Genomic DNA, 11059 nt, shown 5'->3' with positions numbered 1-11059 from the left:
CTGCGTGGGCCAATGGGAAGCCACGCGGAAGTCGGGGTTGTTTATCAGCTGTGCCGCGGCCCGTGGGGAGCCTTTAAACAGGAAGCCACGTGACTTTCTGAAGTGGTTTTACAGGTTGTGGGAAGAGCAGGGCGAGTGGGCTCGGGATGGGAAGGCCCAGCAAAGGTATTTAACCTGAGGGTATGTTTGCCCGTGAGCCTCTGAAGTTATTTTTTTAGTTATTTTTCCATTAGTAGGATTTTAGTTCAGCTCTTTCTCTCCCCATTGTTATATGCATGGGAAAAAAGAAAAGCTGGTACTCCAGTGACTTGGGTCAGTTTACTTAACCACCGCAGAGCTCAATTGTGTCCTATGTCAATTTGAGCTGTTTGTACCTAGGTCCCAGAGCTGTCCCGAAGGTTAAATGAGGTGATAACATGTAGTTTCTGGCGCGGAAAGCACTTGGGAGGACGTTGCTGGAGCCCACAAAGCTCTTTCCTATGCTTAGGTGATCTGGCCGAACAGGCCGTGCTCCTGCCCGTGCCCCAGTGGTGCCTGGGGTCTGGCAAAGAGCGAAGACTCTCTCAGCTGATGGGCGCAAGCGCCTCCAAATAAGCTCTCATTTCACCCGCAGGATAATCCTGTGAATTGCACAGGAGGGTTAGCACCCTGCAGTTGAGGTATCTCAGCCCATAGAGGTTAGGTTGTGAAGTCCAGTGGTGTCTTATAAGCAAGGACAAATAATAAATGGTTAGTCAATTATTTTTTTAGTGTGCTCGATTACTTAATTTTCTTATGACTTCGGTGTCAGATTCTTAGCTCAGTTTACCCAATAAATGGGTGGGTGTTTATTCATGTATCAAATATTTTTTGATCACTGTTCCTTGCCAGACACCGTTGTCGGTGCTGGGAACAGACCAGTGGACAAAACTGAAAAACCCCTACCCTGTGGAGCTTGCAGTCAGGTATGCTGTGTGGGAATGTGACATTCAATACAGAATACTGGTTACAGAATTTTATCTTCTGATAAAAAAATTCTTGTATTTTCTGTGCCTCATACTTGTAATTCTTTCCACCCTCAGATAAGAAAAAAGAGCCTCCACGGCTCCGAAGTAATTTGCCCCAGGTGCCCTACTCCTGGGTCTCCCAAGGCCTCAGCCCTGATGGAGCCGGGTGGAATCTGTGTTGTCCCTAATGATTGCACCAGTCGTGCAATGTCGCTGTCGTCTGTGTTGTTGGCTAGCCTTGTTCAAAGTGAGGGTAGATTCCTGCCTCCAGTGAAGAATGTCCTCATGAGAAGAGCATAAGCCATGGGGCCATCGCTGGAAATGCAGTTCCCCACCAACATACAAATATCACTTCCAGTTTAAACATAAGAATTTTTGGTATTGAAATATATAGCTCACTAACCACATGTCAATTTTCTTTTATAGGGAAATGATCTTCATTGGTTAGCGTGTGCCTTATATGTGGCTTGCAGAAAATCTGTGCCAACTGTGAGCAAAGGGACAGTTGAAGGAAACTATGTATCTTTAACTAGACTCCTGCGCTGTTCAGAGCAGAGGTAACTATGTTAGTGTTTGAAACATAACGCGACTAATGTAAACGCTCGCAAATCATAGTGGTTGTAAGAATTCTCTTTATTGTGTTCTGAGCATTTGTACCTATGGAGTGCTGAATTTTGAACCTAGCTCGTGGTTTTCCTTTACCACGGTCTAAGTAGTATCCTTCATATTTTACTTCTTTGGTGAAAAAATATTTAAATTTTAATGTATTAGGCACTTGTATGCAGTTCACTATTAAAGGTTGGCTCATCATTCTGTAATATTGAATTCAAAATAAAGATGTGGAGAAACTTTAGGGAATATTCTAGATCAAAAAGGTAAATAAAATGTGGAATTACACTTAGAACTACATGCATAGGGAGTGTGTCACATGTGTGGGACATGTCACTACGGCTAAGTCTCCCGCTGGGGATGTGAGCAACACTATTGTACTCGGTTGTAAAAAGGATTAAATAGGCTTCAAAGAAAAGGCAGGCAATTGCTTTTTCTATCTGTTGTGTAATTGAATTGATTACATTTACTATGTGTGCCTTTTGGGCGAATTTTCTCTGTAGCTTATTAAAGATTGATAGAAAAAGGATGTTTGGCATTTTGGAGACTAAATACCATTTGTCATAATTTATGAACCTAATGGTTTTAAAAATCACTATTGAATAACTGACAAGAAATGTAATAGTTTAGCTGTAGTATATTTATTGACTTTGAGCTTCATCCTGAGTTAGGTTTAGGCCTAAGAACAAGAGGCAGTGCATACAGAGTTGAACACCTGCGCTGGAAGCCTAGAGAAGTGGACTTAACTAAGGTGCCCACATTATAACCATCATGAAGAAGAAAGTGGAGGCAGACTAATCCAGTAACGTGACAAGGAGCTTTAGAAACAAAGGTCCTACGATAAAATCAGCATTTTCAACTATAGTTAATGAAACTTACCTAACATTAAATGCAGGTAATACAGTCTTGGGCTTCAGTTTATTTCCCATTTGAGAAATTCAGTTTTACCTTTAAATTTTTACCGATCGATGGGTTCAGATTATTTACTTTTTGGCCACAATGGACTACGCGGGTTAGAAACAAAGAGCAGATTGGGAGAAGATATTTGCAATGCATATAACTGAGAAAAGATTAGTATCCAGGATTATACAAAGAACTAGTAACAAATGGTTAAATAATTGAAGAGCAGCTCCTAAAAAAAAAAAAAATGGGTAAATAATATGATTTCACAAAGGACAAAACTCAGCCACTAGACGTAGACAAAGATGTTCAGAGTCACTAGTAATCAAGGAAGGTCAAAGTAAAAGCAAGTTAACATCCCATTCTCATTAGATTGGGGAAATTCGAAGTCCGGTAATACCCATATTGGTCGTTCTGTAGGGCAATAGAGACTCTATTACCAGCGTGCATTGCTGAGAGTATAATTGGCACAAACATGTCAGTGGGAAATATGGTAGTTACCTAGTAAAGGTGAAAATGAACGTTTCTCTGACTCAGCAATTCTACTTCTTGGGGTAGTTGGTAAAGAAACTCTTACATATTCAAGAATGTGTTCATTACAGCATTTTTAGTTATGAAAAATTAGAAAACCCAATTTCAATTAATTGGGGAATGAATGAGAAAAATGGTAGTTCATATGAAGGAATATTTTGTGCAATTAGAATGAACAACTGAGATCTACAGGGGTTAACATTACTAATGAAAAAGCAAGTTGCAAAATGCTACTTGAAGTATGATACTATTTATATAAAATTTTAACCACACATGCAAAAGATACTGTGTACTGTTATGGATACAAATATATCCACACAGTATCACTGCTAGTAAGTACAAAAGCGCGCATGGGAAACATTCAGACTAACTTTAGAACGGTGTTTATCTTTGGGAAAGAGGAGTGGGGAATGAGGTTGAGGAGTACAAATGGGAACTTTGGCTGTTTCTGTAGAACTTGACTCAGGTATGGTAAAATTTATTCACTATGTTAGTATTTGTTAAATCTGGCATCTGAATACGAATGTGGGTTGTGTTACTCTGGTTAATTATTATTTTTTAAATTTATAGTTTAAAAAACCTCAGGTAATTTGAGAAAAAATTGATTAGGAAAGCAGAGAAATCAATCAGTAGGAGGTTAAGCCATTCAGAGGCATGAGTTTTGATTTTATATCACTGTCTAAAATATAATTTAATGAGTTAAGTTCTACTTACTTTTAATTGTATTTGTATACTTGTGTTAATTTAGAAATTTTTTTTTCTTTTTAATATTAGCTTAATTGAATTTTTTAGCAAGATGAAGAAATGGGAAGAGATGGCAAACCTACCCCAGCATTTCAGAGAACGTACTGAGAGACTGGAAAGAAACTTCACTGTTTCTGCTGTTGTTTTTAAGAAATACGAACCCCTTTTCCAGGAAATTTTTAAATACCCTCAAGAAGAGCAGCCTCGTCAACCAAGAGGAAGAAAACAGCGGTATGTTTTTATCTTGTTCGTTGGGAGCACACATATGTCTGTCTGGGCCACAGTTTTGATTCCTTGGTTTTTGTCCTGCAGTTTATTTTGCTAGTCTTAAAAAAGTGAATGTGATATCATAAATAACTTATTTCTCTGATAGCTTTCTTTTAATAATAATTTCATACTTTTCATTATATGTCAGCCATGAAGGGTTTGGCTTTCATATTGCAAAATGTATGGGATTTCTGTTCGTAAAAACTTCCACTTTTCAATTGAGCAACCGAAAATACAAAAGTCAGAATACAGATATTTTCACCAAAATAAATGGGTGTGGAATTTGACTACTTGATTTTCTATTACTGAGTATTTCTATTATTTTCTCTGTATTCTAATACATACCGATTATTTATTTATTTTTTTAAGATTTTATTTCTTTTAGAGAGAGGGAAGAAGAGGGAGAAAAACATCAATGTGTGGTTGCCTCTCGAGTGCCCCCTGCTGGGGACCTGGCCCACAACCCAGGCATGTGCCCTGGCTGGGAATCAAACCGGTGACCCTTTGGTTCGCAGACCGGTGCTCAATCCATTGAGCCACACCAGCCAGGGCCAATTATTTCTATCATTTGAATTTTATGTCTACACTGAGTAGTAAATAATCCCCATGAAGTGGCTTCTGTCTATATTTTGATGTTTACAACCAATGAAATGTCAAGAAGCTGGATTGGGGGAGACAGTGGGAAGCTGGAACTGTTATGAATTTGTGCTTTCTCATGTCTGCAAAGTCTACAGACTTAGTAACTGACTCAGTGCTTTCCATTAATAGGCGCTTGTTAAGAATTTTCTTTCTAAGAGGAGCTCTTTCTTGGGCTCCCAGCTCACTCCTTACCTGTATGTGGTTGCGGTAGAAATCCTTGCACATTTGCCCGGTGAAGTGAGTCTCCTCTGACTTCCTCTAACTGTGGGTTTTGTTTCTCACCGAATTTATGCTCATTGGTGATGTCTTTTTCTAATTCTTCTGTTATCCCCTGGCTTTTCTCTCCCCCAAAGGCGACAGCCCTGTACCGTGTCTGAAGTTTTCCATTTTTGTTGGGTGCTTTTCATATATGCAAAAGGTAAGGGAAGAGCAACAGCACTTTAGGTATTAGTTTATTTAAATGTTTGGGTACCACTACTTGTGCCAACCTAGAATGTGGCTCAGGAAAAGCTTCTTACTGAAAAATTTCTCAGTGGTCTTACCCACAGATTCTTTTTTAAGTATCTCCTTTTTATTTAAAAGGTCTTTTAACTTCTTTACAAGATCTAAAACTCCTCTTATTAAATGGGACAGTTTTAAATTTTGTTCTTATACACTATCTTTTCCACCTTCGTGCATTTTCTGAATTATGGACTGGAAACACATCAGCGTTTCTGTGCTTACATCTTGAGCTGTACTTTTTCACGCGACAAGCCTTATTTAGCCGAGTAGGAGTGCTCATCCTCGCCAGTTCAGATTACTGTCTGCGTCTTGTGCAGATAGCTGGGCTTGACCAAATGCCTTGAGATACAATTTTATTTTCTCTCCCTGTTTTCTCATCTCACTGAGCCTACTCAAGGTCTGCATTCAGTGAAAGACGCTTTGGGGGTTTTTCACCCCCTGTCTGTATTTCTCTGTAGAAATGATTCTTGGCAATCTAAAGAAGAAAAGAAAGTACAGTTACGTATTGATGCTTTACGTAGCTTCCTGGAGACTGTATAAGATGCCTTTTCCATTAAGATAGCCCAATAAAATGCAAAGTTAAAAATTTAAAAACCCATAGAACTGCAAGGAGTTTCATAAATAAGAGATTCTCTCATTTCAGGTCAAGTAACCTAACTTCTTTATGTTAAAGATGAGGCAGCTGAGCCCCGGAAACCAGCTGCTACAAACAGCGAGGATTTGACCCCAGATCTCCTGGGTCTCAGTTTCGTGCAGGGAGTGAGGGCCCTCCAGCAAGAACATGTCATTCCAGTGGTCTTGCTGTTTCATTTGTCTGATTAAAACTGCTCCTTTCTAGCTAACTAGTTGAAAGGTCATCCTTCCTTCCCTGAGCTGCATGCTTCACTGAAAATAAGAACTTTCCATGAAAAATAAGCAGTTAGGTATTTTGCTTTCCATCACACTGACGTGTTTCCTTAGTGGAGACAAAGGTGATGTGATCACAGCAGGACAGAAAGGCTTAGGAGCATGTAGACCGTTTTCAGGGCGGCAGTGTTACATATATGTATATGTGGTGTTAATTTCTGTCGCTGGACAGGGCAGGCATATCTGACGTGTAGGGTTTTGTTTCACTTATGTCTTTTATGGCTTATGTGTAATTGGGAGTGAATATTCTATATAAATTATTTCAAAAGCATTTTATTGTCCTTAGGTTGACTTTGGTCTCACTTGATTGACTGGGGTGGCATATTTTTTCTTGTCTCTGCAGTTAACTGTTTGAGTTTTATCTCACTGTTAATTCAGTCTGTAAGTGCTTGATCTGAACGGTCTGTGTCCCCTCACAATCCAGGACTAGGATCTTGTAGCATTCTCTCGGGTCTTTGCTCAGAGAGCAGTTCAGTCAGTTTCATTCATTTCTTGGAGGCGGTTACTTGGCAGAGGATGGACCCCTTTGCTGAGTTCTTATGGCAGGTGCACGCCAGCGGCTTGTCCTCATGAGGGGCTTTGTGGCCTGAAGACCAACAGGTGCCACTCCCTGTTTTGTATGAGAACCCACCTCTTCTCATCCTGAGGAGTAAGCCAGCTCTGGAGGTTAACACAGGTTATTTTGTTGATTGAAAGATGAAGTACCTCACAGTGAGATTTGTTTCTAAAGTTAGGATTTGAAATGTAAAGTATGTCACATAGAGGCAGTCCTGGAGTTTAACTTAGATTCTAATCTTCAGGGGCATTTCAGCTTGTTGTTAGAAGTTGCAGTGCGGCGGGTTTTGCCTTCTATGGCAAGTACACAGCAGTGACAAGTTCAGGCTTGTCACTGTGATGGGCTTTGGAGCTTGAAACCATTGAGTGCCACCACTTCCTGTTTTACATTTGAGGAACTGAGTGTATTTTAATATAAAAAGTATGTAGAGTAGAACCAAGTAGGTTAGTGTGGTTATGTCAATGCAATATTTAACCTGTTAATCATCATTTGCCTTTCTGGCAACAGAAAAATATTTCTTCTTCTTAATTCATTTAAGTTGATTTATTGAACGTTTTTATCTATACAAAATAGAATTACCCTAACAGGCTGAGGTAATGGTAACTTTCTTTGGTGGAAAGGAGGAAAAGGCCGGAAGCAAAGCAGTGTGTGTGTTTTGTGTGCATACACTTGGGTGGGCACTCAAGTGTGCAAATGTTAGGGTTCAGAATAGCTGCTTTGCCTATATGTCAGCTCTTTAAATTGAATGCATCTGATGTTATGAGAATGTAAAATCAATATGAAGTGTATACATGTAGTGTTTAATGAAAAGGGGGATACTCTCAAAGCTATAAAATTAGAAATATTTCTTAATTTCCTTCCGTGTTGGACTTAAACCAGTACTGCAGCCATGACATGTTTCTGTCGGCTTAAGTTCTGGGTTCTTTTTCCTTACCAAGCGCCCACAATTTGTGGGACACCGGCTCTAGGTCTTAAATATCCTATCTAGGCCTTAACAGCAATCCTGTTGCATTAATTCGTATTACCTTGTATTCGTATGTAGAAAAGTATTTAAAATGTTATTATTAGGAGGCTACTTAGAGGCTATGGTCTTTTTAAAGTACATACATAAAAACACATGAGTAATTTTTTAGCTATTTACATGTAAGTATTTCTACTAATTTTCTTGACAAAAATATTTTTATATAAAACAATTTCTTACAGTTTCAGATAATTTGTGAAGCTTTATAACTAAATTTTCAAAGGAAAAACCAATGATAAAATTTTGATCAGCTGCTAGTCATTTAGTAAATGTTTATTTAATGAATACTGAGTGAAGGAATGACATTTTTAGAAAAGTTTTACTTTTCATTAAACTCTTAGTAAATTTATTAAAGTATAGCAGTAGTATTTCAAAATGTAAATTTGCCAAAACTCATTAGCTCTTGAGTCTGCTTGGTACAGTGTTGTTAATGTCATTTTAATTAAAGGAAGAAATTATTTTTAACATTGTAAACTTGACACATGTTTACCTCTCTGACTCTTTATAATCCTGTAGGTAATTTCCCCATGATTAGTGATGATTTGGTCAATTCTTACCATCTTCTGCTGTGTGCTTTGGACTTAGTTTATGGAAATGCCGTTCAGTGCTCCAATCGTAAAGAACTTCTGAACCCCAATTTTAAAGGTAAGTTTGTAAATCAAAGATGTGGACAACTCACATTTCTACATTATGTTTCCTCCTGGGAATTTTGTACGTAGCGCAGGGTTCTTAGCATTAAAGACCGTGAGTGCTTTGAGGCTCCATCATTACTGCTTTCCGTAGTAGGGGTCAAGGTCTCTGTAGCAATATTTATGGAGAAAGCAATTGCAAATACCACAAAGTTTAAAGTCGTACATGGCCACTAGAAGTTTCTGAAATACATACTCAACAAGAAGAAGGAATTTAGAAATCTGGAGTAGCAAAGATGACATTAAAGTTGAGGGTGTTTTTCTACATTGGCAAGCCTTGTGCCTGGCACACTGAAAGGGATCAAAATGGACTTACTGAAAGAATCTTCATTTTAGATTTTTTTCCACAGAAGAGTAGTTACGGTTCTAAAATAAGGAAATGGACTTGCAGCTCTGAGGTAACAGCTGTGTGGAAATGGCCAGGCCCGGGCAGCCCACCACCAGATAGCTGGAGCAAGGGCCGGCACTCAGGTCCCGCCTGCCCGGGTTGTTTGCTCGCCTGCTCAGGATGCTGGCTGCCCGCATGCCGTACGGCATTTGGCAGCGCCTGGGGCTCCGGGCCAGCATGGGCAGCAGGCCCCAACCTGCAGGACCGGTCATGGCGCCACTGTGTCGACGACAAGATCAAAGTGGCCAAGCCGATGCTGGCGATGGACAGCAATGAGATGGCCCGAAGAACCTGGCCGCTCATCAAAGAGAAACCCTCCTGCCCCATGTGGACATTCATCTCAAGTATTTTGACCTGGGGCTCCCAAACCTTGACCAGACCAGAGACCAGGTCACCATCGACTCTGCACTGGCCACCCAGAAGCACAGTGTGGCTGTCCAGTGTGCCACCATCACCTCTGATGAGGCCCGTGCGGAAGAGTTCAAGCTGAAGAAGATGAGGAAGTGTCCGGTGGAACCGTCCAGAACGTCCTTGGCGGGACTGTCTTCTGGGAGCCCAGCATGTTGCAAAAACATCCCCACCTTGTCCCTGGCTGGACCAACCCCTTCACCATTGGCAGGCATACCCATGGCAACTAGTAGAAGGCCAGAGACTTTGTGGCCAAGCAGGCCGGCCCCTTCCAGATGCTCCTCACCCTGAAGGACAGCAGCAGGGCTAAGGAGTGGGAGGGGTACAAGTTCTCTGCCAGAGGCGTGGCACAGGCATGTACAGCTCTGACAAGGCCACCTTGGGTTTAGTCCACAGCCACTTCTACTTGCTATTTTTGAGGTATATTTAGAGTGAAATTTGGCCCTTTTACACTATTTCCTGTATATGCAGATGGTAACTCATGCTGATTAGACTCTGCATTTTTATATTTTAGTTTGTTACAGTTTGGTTTGATGGATGCTACCCAATACCTCTGTTCTGTGATTCTGTACATCATAGGCCTGCCTGAGGATTTTCTCGCTAAAGATTTCAAACCTTCCTCCGACCCGCCTTGTGTCATCGAGAAGCTCTGCTCCTTACACGACGGCCTGGTTTTGGAAGCAAAGGGAATAAAGGAACACTTCTGGAAACCCTATATAAGAAAACTTTGTGAAAAAAAGGTTTGTGAGTAATAAAGAATAATGTGAAAATATTTTCTGGGGAAAGATTGGATTTAATATGATGACTTAAGGATCTTTTCTTTCCATCCATAGCTCCTTAAAGGAAAAGAAGAAAATCTTACTGGGTTTTTAGAGCCTGCAAACTTTGGAGAGAATTTGTGAGTACTTCTGTTCAAAAACTGTCTTAACATTTAATTGTGTGCTTAGAAAACCTCAGAGTTTAGTGTTTTTATAGTTTGTACCTTGGACGTTCAGAATGTGTTTTGTGGGAGATACAAGGAAGCAATAAAAATTTCTATCAGCTATTACTCTAAGATTATTTTTAAATTTATTAAAAATGGTATTGAGCCCTGCCTGGTGTGGCTCAGTTGATTGGAACGTCATTCCATAAACCCGAGAGGTCACAGGCTAGATTCTCAGGGCGCATGCCTAGGTTCCAGGTTCCCTTCCCCAGTGGGGGGCGTACGAGAGGCAACCTATCAATGTTTCTCTTTCATATTGCCGCTTCTCCCTCCCTCTCTCTCCCCCTTCCCTCTCTAAAATCTGTAAGTATGTCCTCGGGTGAGGATAAAGAAAAAGGTGTATTGCTGTTCTTGAAAGCTCTAGTAGTTAAGCTTTTGGGTCACAGTTTTTGAAATACAGAAATTCTTTGGGAACTGTACAGGTGAAAAATGATGTGGGAGAACTGAGGTCTTCAAAGGTGCCTGGAGCAGCAAGGGGAGAAGATTAAGCTTCCCATGAGAAGCTGCACTCCCCGGCAGGGTGGTGCGGTGCCCCACCCAGGCCCTGCCCGTGGAGTGGGCTTCTGTGTGAGGGGTGTGCACAGTGCAGCCGCTCCTCAGTGTTTATGGTCAATGGTGATCCCACCAAGTTGAACTGTCACAAAATTAATAGAACTTGCAGTAAATGAAAATATGAAATAACTAAGTGGATCGCCAACTGCTATCGCTCAGCTGCTTGGGCGTCATCCCGCAAAGGGAGAGGTCACTGCCTCAGTTCCCAGTCAGGGCTCATGCCTGGCTTGCAGCTTTGGTCCCTGGTCGGGGCGTGCGTGAGAGACAACCAATTGACGTTTCTCTCTCAAACTGATGTTTCTAACCCTCTCTTTCCCCCTCCCTTTCTCTAAAAATAAAAAAATTTCAAAAAAATAATTAAGTGGCCTGCAACATGAACC

General features: G+C 40.8%; 1 protein-coding gene across 1 annotated transcript in view; it reads left to right on the top strand.

Moving 5' to 3' along the window:
* RBL2 (RB transcriptional corepressor like 2) overlaps positions 1-11059 on the top strand; it is a 35634-nt gene that overhangs the window by 1604 nt on the left and 22971 nt on the right. The window contains exons 2-7 of the mRNA XM_024551440.4: positions 1413-1543; positions 3801-4001; positions 5030-5094; positions 8177-8305; positions 9725-9885; positions 9979-10043. Coding sequence (XP_024407208.2) covers positions 1413-1543; positions 3801-4001; positions 5030-5094; positions 8177-8305; positions 9725-9885; positions 9979-10043 — 752 coding nt within the window. The remainder of the gene's footprint in view (positions 1-1412; positions 1544-3800; positions 4002-5029; positions 5095-8176; positions 8306-9724; positions 9886-9978; positions 10044-11059) is intronic.

This window comes from Desmodus rotundus, chromosome 12 (assembly GCF_022682495.2).
Source record: "Desmodus rotundus isolate HL8 chromosome 12, HLdesRot8A.1, whole genome shotgun sequence".
Lineage (NCBI taxonomy): Eukaryota > Metazoa > Chordata > Mammalia > Chiroptera > Phyllostomidae > Desmodus > Desmodus rotundus.
The sequence above is the reverse complement of the archived record's forward strand: the minus strand, read 5'-3'. Positions and strand labels throughout refer to the sequence as shown.